The 26,103-nt window shown below is 42.4% G+C and overlaps 1 protein-coding gene across 2 annotated transcripts in view; it reads right to left on the reverse strand.

The window, feature by feature from the left end:
- NCF1 (neutrophil cytosolic factor 1) overlaps window positions 1-18,490 on the reverse strand; it is a 35,888-nt gene extending 17,398 nt beyond the window's left edge. The window contains exons 1-2 of one of the 2 annotated variants that reach the window (XM_073615025.1): window positions 18,311-18,490; window positions 12,980-13,060 (exon numbers count right to left, since the gene is read on the reverse strand). In XM_073615025.1, coding sequence (XP_073471126.1) covers window positions 12,980-13,060; window positions 18,311-18,382 — 153 coding nt within the window. In that variant the 5' untranslated portion in view covers window positions 18,383-18,490. The remainder of the gene's footprint in view (window positions 1-12,979; window positions 13,061-18,310) is intronic. The other variant, XM_073615026.1, reaches the window with a different exon arrangement.
- Window positions 18,491-26,103: the final 7,613 nt, after the last annotated feature.

Below are 26,103 nucleotides of genomic sequence, written 5' to 3' on the forward strand. Positions count from 1 at the left end.
CTTTTGATATTTGGTTGAATACCTCAGCGCAGATAGGATTTAGTTGAGCTACTGCACCTTTTTTCCTTTATTAGAAGTCAGTTTGTTGATCTCACTATGTCATCCCTACGCTAGGCGAGAATATATTTTGTAACCTGTTTTGGGGTTCAGTCACACTATCTTTGTGTCAGTGTTTTATAATTTCTATGCTGGCACTCTTTGTCCATTGCTAATTAGAATGTCTTTTGCTTTCTTTGTTTTATCTTCAAAAACTATTACCAATAAAAATTGTCAATTCTCAAAAAAACTATAAAAAAACAATATTTGAGATCAGGAAAAATTACAGAATTCAAAATCACACAAAATGCAAAAACTGAACAATGCAGGTGATCACCAATGCACCTGTCTGACACTCAGAACAAAACTGATAAATAAAGAAGCGTGGGCTATTTGTGTTACTGTGCATACCCATGGGAATTTCACATATGCCTGAGTAGCTTTGTTCTATAGTGTGCTCAGTATGTTCAGTTGGGAGATTACACTGACTATTTTGAAGATGACTCCCACATCGATACAAAGAGAGGTACTCTTTGCTCTTGTCAGTAAAGCATTAGCAACTATGGGGTTGATTTACTAAAACTGGAGAGTGCTAAATCTTGTGCAGCTGTGCATGGCAGCCAATCATCTTCTAACTTTAGCTTGTTCAGTTAAGCTTTGGCAATAAAACCTGGAAGCTGATTGGTTTCTATGCAGAGCTGCACCCAATTTTGCACTCTCCAGTTTTAGTAAATCATCCCCTATATGTCTAGCACCAGTGACAGCACAAAGCAAAGCTACAAGGCACACGAAAAAAAGTATTCTTAGAAATTGTACCTGTATACAATTGAAACCTTGAAATTTAAACTGTTGCACATCATGCTTTATCAGGATTTCGTGTGGTGTCAATCACAAAGCACAGTAACAAATAACAGTTTACACTTTACTACAGCTAATGGAAAAAACACATGGATTAGAGTCAGCCGCACACCCCAAACAGTGTTGTAGAAGAAAAATTGGGAAATCCCCCAAGGGGTTTTTCTAGCAGCAATTATGATGTATTCATCAAAAGAAATAGACAATTTTTGTAGTCGTGCCTAAAAAGTCCAAAGTCCCTCCTTTTGCTTTTTGATTATTAATTTGTAGGACGCGGCACAGGTATATTTTCAGTGTATCCACGGTGCCACTCCGTGTTACGATACATTTTTAGTTTTGTATTGATTGATTTGGGTGGAAGCACCCGGGCCCATGGTTCCCAGTGCCCATTGGTTATGGGAACCAATTAGTGGTTGGTAAAACAAACTTTTTTTCTTTACCAGTGGACATATTATTATTTTTTCCCTGAATCCATAGTTTTCTCTCTCACCAGATTTGGTTAATTATACAGAAGGGGTGACCCATGGACTTTGTAGGCACAGCATGGACGGGGTATATGTCAGAAATCCAAACCAACTGTAATGTTGACACAGAACAGGAAATCGGAATCAACCAATATATGGCGAAAATGAAACGCCTTCTGAAAAAGAAGGCCAATCTTTATTGGCACATAGAATTTCTAAATAAATATGTCCGGGAAAACATAAGCCCTTTGGGACTCAAGATACAAATATATCCTTCATTTCAGACCACAACCCCTGAGTTTAAGGTAGCATGGGAAAATGCACTCACAGCTTGTAGTACTAATTTAATTAAATTTCTCATCTCCCAATATCAATCTGAACTTACCACACTTGACCAGGAGATTGTAATGTTACAATCTTCCAATGAGAGCATTAAAATCCATGCCCTGTACGCTAAACGATGGCAAGATATTAAGGATTTTGTCACCAGAATCACCAGAGACATCATTTACAAGAAACAAAATAAGCTTTCCAAGGACAGACTGGCCTTTATGGATGGCTTTGCATATCATTGGCAATTACCTTCTCAAAACAAAGGGTCTAGGACAAGACATCGTACTTTGAAAAATCAAGGGAATGTACCTTATACCACAGATGATGATACAGAATCTGACTCTTCCTTGTTTTCTTCACAGCCTTCCTCCAGGAAAAGCAACTCTACCACTCATCACTCTCATCTAGGAGCACGTAAGCGGGATCTTGGTGGTGGGTCTTACACTCCCTATTTCAAAAAACGTCCTCCCTCAGACAACACCTCTTTTCACACCAAACCTCCTCACGATGTCCCTCTTAATCTAGACACCAATGGACACCCACCTGGGAAGTACCTGGGGGCTACGGCCCTACAGGCTATCCAGCTTCTCAACTCACAATCACAGACACACACCATGCCGGTGAATGTGACTTCATCTTCCACAGCCAGCGATATGGGCAGACCCCCCTTACAGGGTGCTACTGCTGCTGAGAACACACAACTAACATTTCAAAATACTTCTAGTAATAATACACCTGTTACACATCTTCGACAAAGTACACTAGACTTACATGTCTCTCAAACGAGAAATTCGTCACTAAATTTTCAGACACCAGATCACAGACTATCTCTCACGTAAATGCCAACCTGGATATTCTTAATCTAACTCCTTATTCTTTCACTGCTCACCAAGTGGAGGTTCTCCAACTTGGTTTTAGCTTCTGTCCTTCCACTGCAATTGATAAATATGAAACCATTAAGGATCTATATCTATTCTCTCGGAATCTTACATACAAATTTCTGTTTGATAAGGATCGGGCTCGATCTATACAAGACAAACAAATTTCTGAACAAGTCAAAAACTTTACAATGGAGGATTTCCAAGCCCTCCGGGATCTAATGCTATTACTAGACGAAAATGAACAACCCAGTCAGGCTGATACTCCAGCGGCTCCTAATCTCAGCCCTGGAGCCTCTGCATCAAAAAATCCACTCAGAGCCAAATCTCAATGCTTTCCCGATCTGATGACTAATCCCAGCATCTGGGCCTTCCTGATGGGCACGATCAATGATGTAAAATAAATGAATGTAATGCCGAAACATAGGAATCTTACTCAGGCTCAGGCACAAGCAATTACACAATTACAGAACAACCCTGATCTTGTGATAAAACCCCCCGATAAAGGTGGAAATATTGTCCTCATGACCCAAGCTGACTACAAACAGATGGTCATGAACATCCTATGTAACAAGGCATGGTATAGGTGCATTGATTCTACAGAAATTGATCAGTATAAAACAGAATTTTTGACTATCATTGGTTCTGCCCATCAGGGGGGCCTCATTGACCAGGATCTTTACAATTTTTTGAACGTACGTCACCCTAGAATGGCCACATTTTATGCACTCCCTAAAGTGCACAAAGATCAGACCAAACCCCCTGGAAGACCTATAGTATCGGGGATTGGGTCTCTCACGGAAAATGCCAGCCGCTTGGTCGATTCAATACTCTTACCACATATACTATCATTACCTTCATACATTAGAGATACACTGGATCTTCTTAAACAGATCGAAGGGATGGTCGTGCCTCCTGATGCCCTGCTCGTGACCTTGGATGTTGAGGCTCTTTACTCGAGCATCCCTCAGGAGCAGGGCGTCAGGACAGCACGTACCTTCCTTCGTGAACAAACGCACCATCGTTGGGACTATTGTGAGTTCATTCTGGAACTGTTACGATTTATTCTCACGCACAACTGTTTTACATTTAACAAGTCCCACTTCCTCCAGGTACAGGGCATAGCTATGGGCACCTGTTGTGCGCCCACCTACGCCAATCTGTACCTGGGGGGGTGGGAACGTGCGATTTTTTTCAGACGACAATCTGTCACAGTTTACAGGCCAGGTGGTGTGCTGGTTGTGTTTTATTGATGATATCTTTATTGTTTGGTCAGGCTCTACAGAAAGTCTAAACACTTTTGTTGAGAGATTAAACTGTAATTCGTGTAATCTAAAATTCACAGTGTGTAGTGATCAGTCTACAGTCACCTTCCTTGATCTCACGATTTGCAAGGATGGTGATGGCCTCCTGGCCTCCACACTGTTCCGCAAAGAAACAGCGGGCAACACCCTGCTGCATGCGGAAAGTGCTCATCCACACACTCTCATGTTGGGGATTCACTCTCTGTATTTTTGTGATTTTCTTTTCTCTGCTGAGTTGATACAGTGTGGTTACAGTGCCTAGTGGTGGGTTCTTGGCTGCCATACGGCCGCCCAGCGTCACACCAGCACATGCTGATGTGACGCTTACATCAGCTGGCATTTGTATATGCCGGCTGCTGTAGCTTAGGGTGGCGTGCGCTGCTTCCCGCGCTGGATGCGCCGTCGTTTGTTTTGTCGACGGTCTTAGTTGGATGGCGCGCATGCGCACCGTGAGCATTCGGCCGGCTGGATGACGTCACGTCGGCGTAGCCAATAGGATGACTACGGACGGGACGTACACACAAATAGGATGGCGTCCTATCATGGTGTACATCTCGCTCCAGCAATAGGAAGGCACCACACGTCGGCAGCTTTTTTTCTACCGGATCCAGGTACTTTTACCCTTATCTAAGCACCAAATACAAGTGACTCAAGATTGTTATATAGATCTATTTTAGGCTAAGATTTTATATAGCCGATTCCTCTCCCTGCTCTCCTCTGCATCCTAGGCTAAAGCAACACCAAATTACCTGCTGGGATACTGTGCCTGTTGGCACCCGTTTAAATGCCTATGACTATCTGAGCTTTCCTGCTAGATCTATATACACATATAATAGAATGACAGACATAAACACCTGGTATCCCTAAATAAATATTGGTGAGTGATTTGTACTATGGCCGTGGCCACTTCACCAATATTTTAGATTTATAGATCACCGTTTTTTAAGTTAGTTGTTTTCTTTTTAGGAAGGTGTCCTTGTAGGACATAGTACCAGTCCTTATCTATTTCGACCTGTATGGATAAACCACACTGCCGGTCCCCTGGTTCTTCCTGACCTGTGGGCTGTTTTCTTATGATTTTAAATACTTCATGATGTGAGTATTTTTTATATATATATATATATATATATATATATATATATATATATATATATATATATATACTCCCCTTGGTTCCCTTCCCCCCCCCCCCCCCCTTTTCTCCTCCCCCCCTTCCCTTGTCCCTCCCTTCCCTTCTTTCCCCGTTTTTCCCTCCTCCCTCCTTCTCCCCTTTCTTCCCCTTTCCCTTTCCCTTCCCCCTCCCCCTTCCCCGGCCCTCCCCCCTTCCTCCCCTTCCTTCTTCCTCCTTCCCCCCTCCCCCCCTCCCCATCTCCTCCTCTTCTTCTCTCCTGTCCCTGGTCATTGGGGATTTAATCATATATAAAATTAAAATATATTCTATGAAGTCTTTTTAAATTGTCACATTCTCCAGTTACTATCTAATATTATGTTGTGTACGCCCCCATGGTAGCCTTTCATCACCTCTTTGGTTTGTGCCCTTACCCATTACCGCACTGTCTCAACCAGCACGCAGTTTTTTGAATCTATAATATGCAGCGTCAATTTAGATGCTGGTTTTTATGGTTTTATATACTAATTATGTATATGTTATGTATTTTGATAGCCACAATATATATTGTTTCACTCTTGAAGAAGCGTGAAGACACGCAAAACATGTCGAGCATTGAATATCTACATGACATGAACTAATCGATTGCGGATTTGCTATCGAGCCATCTTCTCGGACTGGTTGCTATTTGGGGTGGTTATCCTTATGTCCGAAGAACTGTGTACCTAGATGGTGTTGTATAGCTATCGCTTGAATATATATATACATGATTTGTGGTTTTTAATCAATGTCTTTTTTGTTATCTTTCAAATTCAAGAAAACAACTTTTTTATAGACAATTTTTGTAGTCGTGCCTAAAAAGTCCAAAGTCCCTCCTTTTGCTTTTTGATTATTAATTTGTAGGACGCGGCACAGGTATATTTTCGGTGTATCCACGGTGCCACTCTGTGTTACGATACATTTTTAGTTTTGTATTGAACAAGGTGGGGAGCCCCTTCTGGTGGTCTTTTGGGGCCGAGGTGTTCTCTTATCAAAAACAATATCCCTCTTGTGGCATGCCTGCTGTGGGGTCCAGATCCAGCAGCTGGGACTGCATGATGTCTTCACTCCTATGGAACTCTTTCCCGGTCTGTCAGTTTTCTATAAAACGTTTTTTTTTTCTTTTTCTTGCTCTCATGTCTCTAAGACCCCATACACACTGTGCAGCTTTTGTCGTCTGATTTCATTTAGATTTGTCAGGACCATGTAGTGCAGGGGCCTGCCTGATTGCATACAAATTGAGGCTCTTAAGGTTTGACCTCATATTGCGTGGTTTTGGTAAATCTGAGGGAAAAAAAATCTACAGAGGATTGTATGATGTGTAGCCAGCTTAAAAGTGTAATTTTGTGTGGATGGGCGTTGGCTTCCTCCCAATTGTACTAGCCCTTATTTGATTAGAACAGAGGTGGGGGAGGGTTGAGTATAAAGGGCACAAATTGGGGGGGGGTTGCTCAGATTTCTTTTATTTAAGTTTGTTACTCTTTGTGAAAAAAAAAGGGGTATATATGTCTTTTTTTTTCCCTCTCTCACTTTCCTTATTTCTCCCTGTTGCCATGCAGTCCCCTTTTCACCTTTCGGTTCTTCCGCCAGCATGAGCCTAACACCATATAACCAAGACCACGGCAATACCAGGTAAGGGCCAACTTTGGAAGAAGATGCAGGAAAAAGAGTGTGTTATGTCCTGACGAGCGTGACTTCTTGTCTATTGCAGCCCCGGCCGCTCAATCTAGGAGGTCTAGAGGCCCTCTGGATCGTCAGGATTTTTCCAGGGCAGAAAGTGACTCCTCCAGTCCTGGCAGACCCCCGTACAAAGGGCACAAATGTACGCTTAAGAAAAAGCACACAGCTTCTCCTCCGAGGGCTCAGCGTCAGAAAGATAAATGTTGGTAATGTGGAGATGACCCTATGCTAGGAAAGCTACTTTGCAGCAACTGCTTCAGGCAGCTTGCCAGAGACCAGAAGTATGACATTCAGCAGGTGTCAACCTTGCTCAAGAAACTAGTCCGAGACTTCCTGGCAGAATTTTCCGGTCGTCTCGGATAACCAAGGACAAAAGCAGACAAACAGATTGTGGGCCCTGCACCAGGTCTAAACCAATCCATTCAACTCTCTTGAGAGGTACCAAGCACTTCAGGGGTGACGCCAGCCCAGCGGATTAGGCAGGCTGATTCCCTAGACCCAGTATTACAGCCAACCTTCCAGGCAGAGGAAAAAGATGCCACCTCCTCCTCGGCAGAGGATCCTGAAGGTTCAGGCTTTGATTTTGCAACTATACCACCATTCATTAAGGCAGTAAACTGGCACTGTAATGGGAGGCTCTGGAACCTCCTCCAAAGAAGGAGAAAATTTATTATCACACACCATACAATCTGATTTTTTAAATTGTGTGGCAATCGCTGCACAACACACATTAGGTGCCTTTATCCTTCAGGGCAACCCAAATGCGAGGCAATTCTGCTGTGATTGTCACGTGGGAGAACACGCCTTTAAAAACATTGTGCAAAGCATGTCATCCCTAGATAGGAGCAGGGGCTTCTTTTTGCACACGTAGGGCAGCCAAGTGAATGGGCCGCCCCTATGAGAGTTGCAACATTGCGTGCAAATCGCTTTTTGAAAATGGCATAGCGGGAACACGTGTCCCCTCTACGTGATGATAGCAAATGCCTCTGAAAAGTGACCCAAGCACAGATCGCTTTTCAGTGCAATAGCAGAGCCTGCTGCAAGTGTGAACAAGCCTTTGGGTTCCATAGAAGGAACCTAAAGAAACAGGTAGCTACCTTTCCTCTTATGACAGAAATAAGAGGCCTGTTTCAGGAGGAATGGAAGAAGGGGGAGAGAACATCATCCTCAACCAATAGGTTGCAGAAGTTGTTTCCACTCACGGAGGAGGATGCGGCTCCTTTAACCCACCAACGGTGTATATGGCAGTCACCAGACTGGCCAAGAATGTGACACTTCCGATGGAAGACTCTACCTCCTTTCACGATATCCTTGATAGATGCATTGACATGGACTTAAAGTCCTACCTTGCGGCAGGTGGTGCCTGTAAGGTTGCTGTGGCTTTAACATCAGTAGCAAGCGCTATGCGAGCGTGGGTGCAGAACCTGGAATATGCGATCAAAAAACAGCTGCCAAAAGAAAAAATCATCAAGGCTCTTAATGAGATAAATTTCTTGGTGGACTTCGCAGGTGAGGCAGCTATAGACATCATTCGGTGGTCCTCCAGAGCCATGCTCAGCTCAGTCACAGCCAAAAGAGCGTTGTGGCTAAAACCCTGGGGGGGGGGGTAGTGACCCATCCTCAAACCAGAATTGCTGTAAACTGCCTTTTGATGGGAAGGCGCTGTTCACCATCTCCAGGGTTACAAGAGGAAAATCAGGTCTTCTGCCCCAAAGATCGAAGGTCCAGGCGCCAGAGGGGCAACCATCCAGAGAAGCGCCAAACAGGTACTGGGATTTCGGAGGCTTTCACCCACACAGGGTACACAGTCAACCTTTGTAAGATCGCCGAGAGCTAAAGATACCCTCAGATACCCAGAAGCCCTTTTAACGCCGGGCCCACCCAGGAGGCAGTTGGAGCCAGGCTGCTTAAAGTGGCCCAGTTCTGGCAAGACCACTGCCAAAATCGGCGGATTCGGTCCACAGTGGCGCAAGGCCATTATTGGCTGTTCAAACGGCAGCCTCCAGAATGACCACAAGAGGCTGAATCAAATTACCTGGATAGAGAGACTCAAGATGGAGTCTTTCCATACCATAATCCAGGTTATTCAACCAGGAGACTGGAGGATTTTAGTGAACTTGCAGGATGCCTACCAGCATGAAAATCCTTCAGTCATACCAGTAGTTCTTCAGATTTGCATTGGGGAACAGGCATTACCAAAGCCAGCTGGAGCCTACACAGAATATGGTCTACCTAGGGGCCCAATTCAATACTCAGGCGGCCACAGTTTGCCACTTCAGAAACTCCCCAAAATCATGGAGAAGTTCCAATAGGCATTGGCTGCATCAGTGATGTCAGCATCCCAGTGCATGAATCTTCTCGGGACGGCTTCATGTATACTGAGGATCCCCTGGGCTCACTGGAAACTCAGCATTTTCCAACAAGGCTTCCTGATGCAGTGGAAGAGAGTTCGTCTAGAGCAGCCAATCAGGATCACCAGCTGGATGCGCCAGAGTTTCTGGTGGTAGACGAAACAAAAAATGCTAAACAGCATCGTCCATTAGGGCCGCAGCCATGGATCATTGTTACCACAGATGCCAGCACAGCATGGCGCCACCTGCAAACAACTCAAGATTCCATTGCAGAGGGGAGTTTCCCACTCAGGGCCTAGTTTCCAATATTCTGGAACTTCAAGCAGCATTCATGGCGTTGGCCACCTTGCTGCCTCACATACAGGGTTGCCCAGTCCTGCTCCATCTGGACAACACGGCAGTAGTGTCCTACTTACAGTGACAAGGTGGGACGCACAGCCAATCCATCTTGAGAGAGATGAAACTGATCATGACAATGGCACAACAATATCACCCAGATTTGAGGGCCATATATCTTCCAGGCTGTCAGAACTTGGAAGCGGGTCGCCTATCCAGACAATTCAAGGATCCAAACGGATGGTCCTCTCACCCCGAAGTGTTCAAACAGATCATTCACGAGTGGGGGTGTCCACAACTGGATCTTTTTGCCTCATCAACCAACTGCAAGGTGAGCCAGTTCCTCTCGCGCTACCCTCATCCATTAGCGGAGGGGACAGATGCCTTGACCCATCCTTGGGTTGTGCAACTGGCCTATGCCTTCCCTCCAACTTCTTTAATCCTAAAATTCCTGAGGAGATTGTTGACAGAGAATTTGACAGTCATCGCAGTATTACCCTACTGGCCTCACAGACCAGGATTCTTACTGGCAATGGATCTCAGCGTGTGCCCACTGATCACTCTGTCGGTGACTCCATCTCCTGTCGCAAGGAGATATCCTACATCCGCAACCATCACGACTGGCCTTAGTGGCCTGGAAATTGAAAGGCAGGGGTTACAAGAGTTAGGATGTTCTCCAGAGGTTATTAGAACTTTACAGAGTTCCAGAAAGGGGTCAACCAATGTCATCTGCTCCAGAATATGGAATGGGTTCACAAGCTTTGCAGCTGGATGTCAGTTTGACCCTAGTGACCCAAATGTATCTCAAATCCTGTCTTTCCTGCAATCCGGATTGGATTTGGGGCTCAGCCTAAGTTCGCTTAAGGTGCAAATTTCAGCCATCTCGGCTTTTACCCAAAATAAATGGGCACCAAACCTACTGGTGGAGCACTTCATGAGAGCGGTACTTAGACTACGCCCTCCCAAGAGAAATAGGTTCCCTCAATGGGACCTGTCAGTAGTTCTAAATTTTCTAGAAAACCCTCCTTGTGCTCAGACAGAAGACTGTTCATTATGGGATATCACCATAAAAACGGCTTTCCTAATAGCCATAACTTCAGGGGGAAGGGTGTCGGAACTCAAAGAATTGGGGGCAGCCGAACCTCATTCCATGTTCTTCCCAGACAGGGTTGTGCTGAGACCATTGGATCACTTTGTCCCAAAAGTGGCATCGATATTTCATCTCTCCAGGGAATTGGTGCTTCCAGCGGAATCAGATGCTGATCTGGACTAATCGGACATTCCAAAAGTCCTCAAAGCCTTTCTCCAGGCTACTTCTACATTCAGACATTCTGACAGACTTTTCATCATACCTGCTGGAAAATTTCAAGGGAAAGAGGCCTCGGCCAGAACCATCTCAGCCGGGATAGTAAAACTTTTCAGCGGGCATATAGAGCAGCCGGGATATATCCTCCGGAGATGGTTAGAGCTCACTCAACCAGGGCAATGTCTTCTTGGACGGCACGGGCAGGAGTGTCTCTGGAGACAGTCTGCAAAGCAGCTAGCTGGTCATTACATCATACGTCCTTAAAACACTACAGGGTGGATCCAGCAGCTCTTACTACCGTAGAGTTTGGGAGGAGAACTATCCAAGCTTCTATGTCTATTGTCAAATAAAGACTACGTTTGCAGCATTAAACCCTCCCTCTCAAAAGCTCATTATGTATCATATGTATGCTGCCATGTTGGCCTCAGGAAAATTGTATCAAATACTTACCATAATTTTCCTTTCCTGACGCCAATACATGTCAGCATACGAATCCTCCCTCTGATCTTTGTGCTTTATACGGAGAATGCAGGAGGTAGCTCTCAGTCAGACTTTTATAGAGCTAAACAGGTCCTGTGGGTGGAAATAGGGGCGGAGCTATAGCATAAGTATGCTGTCATGTATTGGCGTCAGGAAAGGAAAACTACGGTAAGCATTTGATACGATTTTCCATTTTTTCTGCACCTGATCAATATCAGTCACTGCAAGGGCATAAAGAAAACACTTATTTCTTCGTGCCAGGTTCACGCCACGTTGCTGGTGCGGCAACAGTGCAGAAAATGCAGACATGCTGCACTTTTCTGTTGTGCATCAAATGGCAATCAAATTACATCACTGGTGCATGCACTCTGAAGGAACGGCCCACGTGTGCCGTTCCTTATGAGCGGCTTCCGCACGCATGCGCAGGAGTGACGTCATTGTGGCTCCCGCCAATCACTGCGCCAGATCCTGCGAACCCTGAAGAAGCCCAGGAAAAGATGTCGGCCGCGACAGCGGTGTGCAGGGACCGCTGCAACAGCTTTGTTTTAAGGTAAGTATTTCATAATGAGCTAGTATGCGAAGCATACTAGCTCATTATGCCTTTGTCTTGCAGGTTTTTTTTTTGTGAATTTATTTCCGAGGTTTACAACCTCTTTAATAAGGTTTTAAAAGGAATGTAACCACATGGTTCAGCAAAACAGACAACAGTCTGCACACTAAAAGTAAGCTTTTGGCATGCTGATACAACAAAGTTGGGGCAAAATCAATAAGCCTATATCTTAAAACAGTTTATATGGCCCAAGTATTGTAAACAGAGGAGCTGAAGGGGTTTATTTGCCCATTGCAAATACAGTACACAGCTATACTGAAGCTATTCCGAAATTAACTTTATAAATCCTTTTATCAGATTTCTCTAACGCAATACAGAAGTAAAAAATATGATCATGTGATTTAACATTACAGTATCTCCAATCACTCATATCATTTAGAACAAAGGATGTACTGTATGTTTGCTGTGTCCAGGGTAGTAAGAGTACACATCAGTGTTCAACTTCCTCCTACTAATTTATCTCTGTATAAACATTGTAATGACTACTGATACATAGGCTAATAAACACCTGTAAGACTTAATGTACACGTGACATTTTACAACCTCGCCTGAATGATTCAAAGAGGTTGTAAAGAGAAAAAGAGAAAAAATAACCTGCAAGACAAAAGGCATAATGAGCTAGTATGCATAGCTAACTAGCTCATTATGATATACTTACCTTAGATCGAAGCCCCTGCAGCGGTCCCGGCAAACCGCTTTGGCTGGTGACAGGTCTCCTGGAGTTAATTCCGGGTATCGGGGGGCTCCGTCACGGCACACAGCAACCGCACAAACAAGCTGTTTCTTCAGTGCGCATGTGCCGATGACGTCGGCACATGCTGATACAGGGGATATCTCCTAAATCGCGCAGGTTTAGGAGATATCTGGGGTAGCTACAGATAAGCCTTAATATAGGCTTACCTATAGTAAAAAGTGGTGGTAAGGGTTTACAACCCCTTTAACTTGACAGATAGTAACGGACGTTTAAAAATGTCCATTCAGCTGCGTTTACATGCCGCATTTGCGTTTAGAAACTTTTTTTTTTTTTTTTTTTTTTCAAATAGTCAAAAATTCAAAACAGGTAGCCAAAAATTCAAAACAGGTAGCCAAAAATTCAAAACAGATAGCCTACATGTCAATTCTGTATTTGTTTCATAGATGGATAGACAGAGATAGAAAAAAAGAAGCAAATGCAGATATGAATAATAAAATATACTCACATGAAACTCATAAATTTCTGTATATTTTCTGTATACAACTTTTTCTGTAAGATCATGCCATTTTATCATGAACATGTAAACCTGACAGAGGAGAAAAAAAAAACAACAGTAGTAGTGACAAACACTTTGTAGATATTGATATAAAATAATGATACAATCTGTATATCAGTTTAAAGATCTAATTAATGCAATGCACTGAGAGACTGATATAGGGCTTGTGCGGACAGGCTTTGGGCTTGTGTTGATGGCATCAGTTTAAGATGCTCACCATCATCAAATCAGCAAAATTCATTGGCAGGTGCATTTGACCTGCACGTAACCAGCTATATGCAAGTTTTGCATACTTATGAACATGATAATGCAAAACCCATTTGAAGTAAACAAAAGGCTATCAACACAGGCCCTTAATAACATAGCATGAGCAGCATGTACATCTGTTACCTGGATAGAGTTATCAAAGTGACATGATAACCTGAAAGATGGCACCCAGAGGTGAGAGCGATAACACAAAATTTAAACACACCTGTTCCCCATTCACACCTGAGACCTTGTAACACTAACGAGTTACATGACACCGGGGAGGGAAAATGGCTAATTGGGCATAATTTGGACATTTTTACTTAGGGGTGTACTCACTTTTTTTGCCAGCAGTTTAGACATAAATGGGTTGAGTTATTTTGAGGGGACAGCAAATTTACACTGTTATACAAGCTGTACACTCACTACTTTACATTGTTGCAAAGTGTCATTTCTTCAGTGTTGTCACATGAAAATGAAAAGATATAATAAAATATTTACAAAAATGTAAGGGGTGTACTCACTTTTGTGATATATTGTTTAGCAGAGACTCTAGGGAATAAAATGGCAGTCGTTGCAATTTTTTATGTCACGTGGCATTAGAGCAGCAATTTATTTTTTGGAAAGAATGCACAACAATGAATTTTAATGCAAGAAAACACAACAGATAACCCAATTTTTGGTAACATATAAAAGATGATGTTATGGCAAATAAATAGATACCAAACACGTCATGCTTTAAAATTGCACACACTCGTGGAATGGCGCCATGCTACAATGCTTAAAAATCTCCATAGGCGATGCGTTAACATTTTTTACAGGTTACCAGTTTAGAGTTACAGAGGAAGTCCAGTACTATAAATATTGCTCTAGCTCTATTGATCGCAGTGTGGTTTGAATGCCGTTTACATATGTAGGCGCGACCTATGTATTTTTTATTGTTTGTTTAATTTTTTTATTTTTTCCGCTTTCCCTTTAATTTCTTCTTTTTTAATTACTTTTATTCCTATTACAAAGAATGTAAACATCCCTTGTAATAGGAATAGGGCATGACAGGTCCTCTTTACAGAGAGATCTGGGCTCTATAAGTCCCCACATCTCTCCTCTATGCTGGAAAGATTAAAAAAAAAAAAAATCGATCTCAGGCTTTCCTGCAAAGAATTTGGCTGTGTTTACATCTGCTGGCACAGGAAGCGACATCATGATCTCGCTTCCGGCCTCCAAGGGTTATGGAGTTGGCCAGGGACCATCTGGTCCCTGGCCAGCTCTAAGGTAAACCACCACTGCCGGCGGATTCATTCTCCGGCTTCCCAATCGCACAGAAGAGACTGGAGAAGCACCAGAGGGTGGCGGGAGGGGGCTGTCCCCTCCGCCGCCTGTAAAAGCAATCAAGCGGCTGAACAGCCATCGTGATGGCTTTTACATTGCAGGGATTTGCCAGCTGAAAAAAAAAAAAAAAAAACATCTGGACGATGCCTGTAGCTGCAGGCTTCATCGAGATCTCTCCAATTTAGGTCCCTGACGTTATACTGTGGCAGGTTGGCTTGGCTGCACGAATTGCTGTAGATGTACGTCGGTTTGTGCACGAGGTTCTGTGGGTGCGTGTGCGCCCATTGACCAGCTTGATGTCCACTGGCCACCTGTGATCGTTCCCCGCAGTGACAGAACGGGGATCTGCCATAGTAAACAAGGCAGATCTCCATTCGGACAGCGGATCACACAGAGATCCTGTCTTTCTGCTACGCAGGAAGATGGATGTGTGTGTTGTCCCAGGCAGCCCATCACCCCACACAGTTAGAAACACACTGAAGGAACACATGCAACCCCTTGATCGCCCCGCTAAAAATCGCTGATCACCGCCATTACTAGTAACAAAATAAATAAATAAATAAAAATGCCATAAATCTTTCTCCTATTTTGTAGACGCTATAACTTTTGTGAAAACCAATCAGTATACGCTTATTGTGGGTTTTTTTTAACCAAAAATATGTAGCAGAATACATATTGGTCTAGATTTATGAAGAAATTTAATTTTTTTTATTGGGTATGTTTTATAGCAAAAAGTAAAAATATTGTTTTTTTTCCAAAAATGTCGGTCTTTTTTTGTTTATAGCAAAAGAAATTAAAACTGCAGAGGTGATCAAATACCACCAAAAGAAAGCTATTTGTGGGAAAAAAAGGCATCAATTTTATTTTAGTACAGCGTCGCATGACAGCACAATTGTAAAGTAACGCAGTGCTGTAACGCAAAAAAATGGCCTGGTCAGGAAGGGGGTAAATCCTTCCGGGGCTGAAGTGGGTAAATAAAATATATTGTTTTAATTTATTTTGGAAAGAGTAGGAAGGGTTAAAACCGCTGTCAGGTGGTTGTTTTTTTTGCTATGTGTGACTTATAGGTAGATTTCCTTAAACTTCCTATCCTACAGACTTAACAGGAAGCTAGAGGATATTTTTTCAATGTGAGGCATATCTCTTCGTAGACAGTTGTCACAGGAACAAGTGCCCCCAGCTGCAAGATTCCCCCTCTGTTCCTGTTCTGATGGCAACTCAGAACTGTAAACTTACCTGCACATTCATACCCAGTGACATCAGTGATTGGGACAATTTGAGTAAATCTCCCTAATGGATACCCAGACCACAATGAAAACCTGACAGCAGTTCTAAACCCTCACCACTCTATGCTCACCACAAATGTAAAACAAAATGGTTGCCTTTATTTATACTTTAAGTCTTGAGACAGCAGAATTTTTCTCCTCTCTCTTGCTTGGGAGAGCACATTAGGGTATGGGGTAGTATGGCTTCAGAGCTGGAGGCTGTCATAGTAAACCGAGCACCCAGGCTCAGGTGTGCCCAGAATTGTTTGGACATAGTACCCAAGGTGAAGATAAAGTGCCCCCTCCCTTCCCCCCAGAGCTAAGGATGCACCATGCTTAAGAACTGCTGTCTCCAGGCTTGGGGATTGTTGCCATTTTGGCCATGGAAAACTGAACAGTAGGGGGGATGGATATCAACATTATAAAACTAGTGCAATTAAAGTTATAATAAACAAGGTATAACACAGCTGTATTTCCAGCTTGTCAATTCAGCTGGTTTTTAACCAATTTTTGTTTTGTGCAGCAACAAAAAAAAAAAAAAATAGTATTTCAAGTTTACTAGGACCTTAAATAGAAATGGAAATCGGTAGCTTTTAATATTCTAGAGCTTAAAGTTTGGTTCGCACCTATGCAGTTTGCTTTTGATCTTTTTCTCCAGTGCTGTTTGCGGTGCATTTTGCGTTTTTGCACACATGTTGTTGACGCATTTTTCGCACATTTTCTGATGCAGTTTGGCCCAAAAAAAAGCATAAAAAATGCATTTTGTTCTTGGGCGGATCAAAAAAATGCAAATCGCCGCAAAAATGAACTACATGCTTTTCTGCAGCTTCTCCATTGAAGTCTATTGAACTGAAAACGCCCCGTTATGCTTTTAAAAAATCCCCTGACCCTTTCCAAAAATGCAGCAGCTAAAAAAAAGCATAGATGTGAACATGTCCCATGGGGAACCATGTTAAATGGACTGTAGTGCGTTTCTGCATAAAACAATAAAAAACACATAGGTGTGAACCGAGCCTAAGGCTGAGTTTACATATGAGCAAGCAGTGGCTCACAGCAGGAGTCCGGTGCATCTCTGTTCACTGTTTCAGGTCCGAATTCAGCCAAAAATGCGGGCTGAAATCGGACCTGAAACAGCGAACAGAGACGCACCGAACTCCTGCTGTGAGCCGCTGCATGCTCATATGTGAACCCAGCCTTAGGCTGGGTTCACACCTATGTGTTTTTTATTGTTTTTTGCAGAAACGCATGAAACGGACCAAAAGATGCACAGGGCTCCTGTGCAAATCGCACTGGAGCCACTGCGGAGATATGTGATCCGGCTCCATAGAGAGAGCTGGTCACAATCTCCTGCTGTGCAAATTGAATGCAGGGAAACCCACATCCAATTCACACTAGTGTGCACCCAGCCTTAGGGTTGCCTGTGAGCATATCAAACATGGTACCACTCTGTTAATTTTTTCGACTAAAATAGTTTTGTCAACTAAATTAATATTATTTTAGTCGACTAAAACTAAAACGATTCAGATGACTAAAATACGACTAAAACTAAAATGCCATTTAGTTAAAAGACTATGACTAAAACTAGATCGAAAATTGAAATCAAACTTAACACTACTCTGCTAGCCATTTCTAAATCGACAACACAACTCCATCCAGAGCCCGTAATAATAGCACATTAAAGTTTAAACATGTATTCCACTACCGCAGGATAATTAAGGAGCATCTACTAATCTGAAAACGGCTGTTCTTATATTTTTTCTTAATAGTTAATGTTGGTAATATATTCATATATTATATATATTAATATAATTAAAATTACAGTATATTAATATAATTCTTTTATATATATATATATATATATATATATATATATATATATACATACATATATATACACACATACATACATACATACATACATACACACACACAATTTTAAACCCATTCGATTTTAGTTGACTAAAACGAATGAGATTTTGATCGACTAAAATGTACTGGAGATTTTAGTAGGCTAAAATATGACTAAAACAATTCAGATGAATAAAATACGACTAAAACTAAAATGGCATTTTAGTCAAAAGACTATGCTAAAACTAAACTGAAATTTGCTGCCAAAATTAATACCGGTTCCACTCACACTTCTTTTGCTCTCCTGCAAGATTTCAGCACAATGAAAGAACAGTAAAAAAAAAAAAAAAAAAAAGTGAATGTGACATTCACCAAACATTGCAGGTGAATCTTCCTGGTGGCGGCGTATTAAATTACAGTGACTGATTCACCCTCAGTCAAAGTCACATTTACTGTTTTATGCTTTATGCCAAAATATTATTTGGACACTTTATTCTACACTCACAAAAGTAGCATGCTAGAAGTGCAGTGCATGTTCTTTGTTCCAATTGTTATTTTCAAAATATATAACTCTATTCTTACAATTACTTACATAGTGCTGGCTGGGAAAGAATCTTTTCTCAAAGCCAAGGAGCTGAACATGCCTGATGAAAGGCTCTGCCATAGTTAATTACAAGTATTTTGTAGATTCAATGAAGCAATCCCAAGTGTGACAAGTTCCTTTCCAGCTGGTTACAGACTGAAGCTCTGGCCACCAGAACACCAAACTGAAAAAGGTTGTAACAGAAGTAGGTGTGAACAATGCAGAGCTGATGCAATGCTCTGATTGGCTGTAAAAATATAAAAGTTTAGAATATGAGAAATAAACCTTAGCTCCTCTGAGGGAGAGGCTGTATGATGATTAATACTTCATCAATGCCCACGATTGAAATTGTATAAAAGCTAGCTTTTATTTCAGGCACAGTACAATACTGCAGCCTATTTGTTGATGGGTCTAAAAATGAAGACCCATCCTCAGATTAAAAAAAAAAATCTCAATGAACACAGCTTTAAAGAAAAGCAGTGACAGTTAATGTTATGCAAAAATCTGAATCTTTGATGTTAAAATATTAATAAGTGTGCAGGCTTACACAAGATTTATACTTGACACCATTGTTCTCTTTACTTTGAGTATAACCATGGGAATAAAGCTAGCCATTCACTTAAGATTTCCTCCTGTAAATCGGCCACAATTCTAACAATGGGTGGCCCTGCAAGCAACACCTTGCTTGAAAAACTAACAAATTGAAGGGGATGGGTGGAAAATTGTAAGCTGAACAGTGGCTATAGCTAATCAGTTGCAGACACTGCTTGGGTACTTTTAACTTGACTTACATAGCGCAGCAGTACACCAATCTTACTAATTTTAGCCTGAAAAAGAAATAAGATTTTTGTACTTGCTGTAAAATCTTTTTCATAAAGTCTATTGTGGGACACAGAAAATTAGTAATTCTTTATCAGCCAAATATACAGCTGACTATGGGAAGGTTGAGACACAAAACAAAAAATATACAGTCCCTGAGTCTTGTCGCTTGTGTACAAATTGACCTGAAGTGCCGCTAAAATATATTTCTAATCAAGATTTTGTTACAAGAAATGGGTCATTTTAATCCCAAGAGCTTTTGTAATAATGTTTCAGTGCAAAACGAAACTGACAAAAAGTATTCTAATATTCACAGCTTGGTAAAGCCCATTGAGTCAATTTTTGCCAAGACATAAGTGTTGTCGCCTTGTTATATGAGCTTCACCTGTGACTAATAATGGATCAATTAGGTCTCAGGTGTGTATAAAAAAAACACCAGTACACTAGACCTTCTCAACTGCAACTAGACCTCTGCAAACATGCCTAAGATTCATCCGGAGACTAAAGTGTTGATTATCAAGAGGCTGAAGACCAGATCCACTGCTGATGTGGCAGACACCTTCAATGTGTCTCAGAGACTGGAGATGTTTTGGACAAGGCCAGGTCAGGCCGACCCCGCAAGACAACTGCTCGAGAGGACCGTTTGTTGGCTCGAAAATCCAAGGCCAGCCCATTTTCCACTGTAGCAGAGCTCCACGAGACCTGGTCACCTGAAGTCCCTGTGTCAACCAGAACAGTTTGTCGGATTCTGTCTCGAAATGGCCTCCATGGTCAAATCAGTGCCCATAAGCTAGCACTAAACAAAAGACAATTGAAAAACCGTGTGGCATTTGCCAAGGGCCACAGCCTGCTAAAAGGATGGACTCTGGAAAAGTGGCAGAAGGTGGATTTTTCAGATGAATCTTCTGTTGAATTACACCACAGTCGCCGCAAATATTGCAGGAGACCTACTGGAACCCGCATGGAGCGGAGATTTACCCAGAAAACAGTGAAGTTTGGTGGAGGCAAAATCATGGTCTGGGGTTACATCCAGTATGGGGGTGTGCGAGGGATCTGCAGGGTGGAAGGCAACATCAATAGTCTAAAATACCAAGAAATCTTAGCTACTTCTTATATTCCCAACCATAAAAAAGGCCAAATTTTGCAGCAGGATGGTGCTCCATCGCATACTTCCATCTCCACATCAAAGTTCCTTAAGGCAAAGAAGATCAAGATGCTCCAGGATTGGCCAGCCCAGTCACTAGACATGAACATCATTGAGCATATGTGATGTAGGATGAAAGATGAAGCATGGAAGACGAAACCAAAGAATATTGATGAACTCTGGGAGGCATGCAAGACTGTTTTCTTTGCTATTCCTGATGACTTCATCAATAAATTGTATGAATCCTTACCAAACCGCATAGATGCTGTCCTTCAAGCTCATGAAAGTCATACAAGATATTAAATTTGGATCTCACAGCACCACTACTTAATTTGCTGACATATTTTTGGATTTTCAGTAAAGTTGTTCAATTTCTGTATAGGCGACAAAACTTTTGTCTTGTAAAATTTGACCTGTCTGTCTTGATTAAATGATAAATCTTTTTTCAGTGAAACAAATTTATTTCAGTGCATTAAACATCATTTGGGAGGGCTTTAGCTTTGCATATGAGCTATTTCTAACACCAATTGATTAATTAAAAGTCAGGTTAATAGCAGGAGTTTCTACAAAATAGAGAAGTGACAAGACTTTTGTCAGGGACTGTATACCAGCCACATATAACTTTGCCTCTAACATTCAGAGGGGCGTGACCTATGGACTTCATGAAAAATATTTATAGTAAATACAAAAAGATGATTTTCTTCATCAATTGAGGGACACAGGAATTTGGTCATTCTTTAACAGTCAGGACATCCTAAAGCAGTCCAGCTGAAGGATGGGCAACAGCCGCTAAGAAGACCAACAAATGTGGAGATCATACTACAAAGGAGTATCTGAAGAAATCAACCCTTGAATCACAGCTAGATGAAGAAGGGACAAACAAAATATGGAAATTGTCATGACTAAGGAGAGGGCACTGAGGGTCAACCTGGTACTTCAGACCAGAACAGATAATCACCACTAAAGGTGAACTGCTACCTGAAGGAACGGATAGGCCTCATTCAGCGAAATGGAGGACTAACCAACTATCTAACAAAAAAACAGGTGAAACATCACACTACCTGAACAGGAGAATAGCAGACCAACAACTAATGTGGTCAACAAGAAAGAAATATTTGCTGGGCCAGTCCCAGAGAAAAAACAGATCACTAAGGGGAAGCTCAAAAAAGATATACAGTATCTCACAAAAGTGAGTACACCCCTCACATTTTTGTAAATATTTTATTATATCTTTTCATGTGACACTGAAGAAATGCACTTTGCTACAATGTAAAGTAGTGAGTGTACAGCTTGTATAACAGTGTAAATTTGCTGTCCCCTCAAAATAACTCAACACACAGCCATTAATGTCTAAACCGCTAGCAACAAAAGTGAATACACCCTTAAGTGAAAATGTCCAATATGGGCCCAAAGTGTCACTATTTTGTGTGGCCACCATTATTTTCCAGCCCTGCCTTAACCCTCTTGGGCATAGAGTTCACCAGAGCTTCACAGGTTGCCACTGGAGTCCTCTTCCACTCCTCCATGATGACATCATGGAGCTGGTGGATGTTAGAGACCTAGCGCTCCTCCACCTTCTGTTTGAGGATGCCGCACAGATGCTCAATAAGGTTTAGGTCTGGAGACATGCTTGTCCAGTCCATCACCTTTACCCTCAGCTTCTTTAGCAATGCAGTGGTTGTCTTGGAGGCCTAGTCTCCGAAGAGAGGGGATCATGCTCTGCTTCAGTATGTCACAGTACATGTTGGCATTCATGGTTCCCTCAATGAACTGTAGCTCCCCAGAGCCGGCAGCACTCATGCACTCTCAGACCATGACACTCCCATCACCATGCTTGACTGTAGGCAAGACACACTTGTCTTTGTACTCATCACCTGGTTGCCGCCACACACGCTTGACACCATCTGAACCAAATAAGCTTATCTTGGTCTCATCAGACCATAGGAAATGGTTCCAGTAATCCATGTCCTTAGTCTACTTGTCTTCAGCAAACTGTTTGTGGGCTTTCTTGTGTATCATCTTTAGAAGAGGCTTCCTTCTGGGACAACAGCCATGCAGACCAATTTGATGCAGTGTGCGGCGTATAGTCTGAGCACAGACAGGCTGACTCCCCACCCCTTCAATCCCTGCAGCAATGCTGACAGCACTCATACGTCTATTTCCCAAAGGCAACCTCTGGATATGACGCTGAGCACGTGCACTCAACTTCTTTGGTCGACCATTGCGAGGCCTTTTCTGAGTGGAACCTGTCATGTTAAACTGCTGTGTGGTCTAGGCCACCGTGCTGTAGCTCAGTTTCAGGATCTTGGCAATCTTCTTATAGCCTAGGCCATCTTCATGTAGAGTAACAATTCTTTTTTTCAGATCCTCAGAGAGTTCTTTGCCATGAGGTGCCATGTTGAACTTCCAGTGACCAGTATGAGTGAGAGCGATAACACCAAATTTAACACACCTGCTCCCCATTCACACCTGAGACCTTGTAACACTAACGAGTCACATGACACCGGGGAGGCAAAATGGCTAATTGGGCCCAATTCGGACATTTTCACTTGGGGTTGTACTCACTTTTGTTGCCAGCGGTTTAGACATTAATGGCTGTGTGTTGAGTTATTTTGAGGGGACAGCAAATTTACACTGTTATACAAGCTGTACACTCGCTACTTTACATTGTAGCAAAGTGTAATTTCTTTAGTGTTGTCACATGAAAAGGTAATAAAATATTTACAAAAATGTGAGGGGTGTACTCACTTTTGTGAGATACTGTACCATGTTCGATAGGAAGCTAACGTCCAGCATGCCTAACCCTTTAATTTAGGTAAAGGAAGATTGGATAGACTATGTCCCAAGGAAAGACAGGCTGTTCAACAGCAAAAGGCTTAAGCTGAACACTCCTAACCCTTGACTTTGCAGAAAGGGCGATTCATGATAATCAAGGATGTTACCCTATAAGGCAACCAATGCCAAGAATAGCCATGGATGTAATGGCCCTCACACCATGAAATCTAAATTACTGTTATTATACAGGATTTATATAGCACCAACAATTTGAGCAGTGCTTAAGTTAAAGGCAGACATTACAGTTACATTACAATTTGGTACAAGAGGAATCAGAGGGCTCTTCTCATTAGAGCTTACAATCTAAAAAGGAAGGGTCAATTGATACAAAAGGTAATAGCTGTGTGGGATGAGCAGATGGAGGAAGTAAAACAGTGTATTAGTTAGAAGCAGGATAGGCTTCTTTAAAGAGAAGGGTTTTCAGAGATCGTCTAAAGATGGATAGATTAGGGGACAGTCGGACAGATTGGGGTAGGGAGTTCCAAAGGATGGGAGAAGCTCTGGAGAAATCCTGGAGGTGAGCATGGGAGGAGGTGACAAGGGATCTAGAGAGCAGGAGGTCTTGGGAGGACTGAAGAGAGCAGCTTGGTTGGTATTTTGGGACTAGGTTATTGATGTAGCTGGGGGCAGAGTTATGGATGGCTTTGTAAATTATTGTTAGTACTTATAATTTTATTATGATTATTAGGTGAGTGGAAGCCAGTGGAGGGATTGGCAGAGAGTGGTGGAGGATAAATCGAGGGGAAACAATTTGTTAAGCTGGGAAAAGTTGAAGGGTACTAACCATGAAACCTCCCAAAGAAGAGGGTAGAATAAACATCCTCTTATCCTCTTTAAAGGGTAGGCAGGAATGAGGCTACACCTTAACCCAAACTGGTTTATAAGACCACCAGGACCAGATGGATAAGTAGAACTCCTTCCATCCAACACTCATAAGGTGTTTCTGGGTTGTGGTGACCATATTAGTCAATGATGTCACGAGCATCCCTGCCCGTTTATTACACATAGCTGTGAATCTCCTGCCCGCTGCTCATTGGCCAAGCAATACAGTTTTTATATAGGTTCAGACCAAACCCACCAGACCAAACTCGTTGCTGGTCTTAACCCCACCTTGGTGAAACTAGTGGTGGTGGGACATTTGTAAATAAATTTGCAACAGCACAACAGTGAGTTCCTGGTGCTTCAGCCTGACCGCCTTTACTGAGTGTATCAGTAAGTGCAGCTCCAGCAAGGTCTGGGTAAGGCTTTCTAAGCTGTTGCAGAAAATACATCAATCCACATAGCAGCTCAATCAACAATTATGAAGTCTTGATTGAAGTCACTGTAATGTCCCAAGTATCTTGACTACATAAAAAAATAAATAAATGGTTTAGCAAAAATATTTTTTTTTAGTGGAGGGTTATTCGGGGGCTGGTTTAACGTTTTTGTTTGTTATTGTCCCAACCTCCTGTAGGCAGCAGTATAACAGTGATGAGTCAAACGTACTGTGGTTCGGTTTGTGGTGGTTCGGCAAACTTTACTGAAGTGCGGGTGATAGAATCATGTACCTGTTGGAAACAAGTACATGAATCTGGGACAAGCACCGCATGCGTAGGCTCACTAAGGCTGGAGTTTCTATACAGGCATTCTGTCCTTATTGCCACTGGGTTTCTTACTGCCACAGCATCTAGGTGGGTGAAGCCCGATGGGAATTCAGAGACACTATTTCCCCATCAGGTCCGCTCACCTTGTGATAGAAAACCTGCTATTGGCTGAAGAATCCATCCACTGCCTGCTGTCAATCAGAAAGAGAGAGAGGACTTGATAGGGAACTAGTGTCTCACTTTCCCCATCAGGCTCTGTCCAGTGCCAGTCTCACTGGTTGCTGGGAGGCTGACAGCATCCTTACGAGTGACAAGTAGGGAGGAGAGGTGGTAGCAGCAGCAAACAGATGCTCTGCTACATAACATACAGATACAGGTTCTTTGCCTATGTTTGTACACCAACTAAATTACCTTCAATTTTGTTATCTACAAATGTATTTTTGAATTTTGTGCAGTAATAGCTACACTTTTAAGAACGACTGGAATCAGTAGCATATATTGGTAAATCTACTGAAAGGGGTAGCAGGATTTTTTAAATCTGGTGCAGGCTAATTTAAAGGGCCATGCTACAAGTGTTAGGGCTTTATTGAACTACTTCAATGTCTCCTAAATAAATGGGATGTTAGACTGCTTTCTGAGTTCTGGGGTCTCCCTGCACTAGTCTGTAACAAGTAAATACTTGTTAAGTCTAGGGATAGAGGAATAAGCTGCAATACCTACATTATTCCTTGCTCCAACAGGCTTTCTCCACATTGTGTGACTGGTATCCCAAAGTCTCTTCTTTTCAGTGCTTTGTCCATCGGTCAGACACCGAAGTCATTACTTACAATGCAGAACCAATAGTCATCCATTTTACATGAGGACAGTGAGGGCCCACCCACAACAAGGAAAATGAGAGCGTTGGTAGCCGGAGTGAGGAATAAGGTATTACATCTTCTTACCTTACCCCTAGATGTAACAAGCATTTAACACTTACCCCACTGTAAGGGTATTATTCTTTAATACCCTTATGCCCCGTACACACGGTCGGACTTCGTTCGGACATTCCGACAACAAAATCTTAGGATTTTTTTCGACGGATGTTGGCTCAAACTTGTCTTGCATACACACGGTCACACAAAGTTGTCGGAAAATCCGATCGTTCTAAACACGGTGTTGTAAAACACGTACGTCGGGACTATAAACGGGGCAGTGGCCAATAGCTTTCATCTCTTTATTTATTCTGAGCATGCGTGGCACTTTGTCCGTCGGATTTGTGTACACACAATCGGAATTTCCGACAACGGATTTTGTTGTGTCGGAAAATCCGATGGAAAATATGTGATGGAGCCTACACACGGTCGGAATTTCCGACAACAAGGTCCTATCACACATTTTCCGTCGGAAAATCTGACCATGTGTACGGGGCATAAGTTCACTTT

The sequence above is a fragment of the Aquarana catesbeiana genome, linkage group LG02 (assembly GCF_042186555.1).
Source record: "Aquarana catesbeiana isolate 2022-GZ linkage group LG02, ASM4218655v1, whole genome shotgun sequence".
Lineage (NCBI taxonomy): Eukaryota > Metazoa > Chordata > Amphibia > Anura > Ranidae > Aquarana > Aquarana catesbeiana.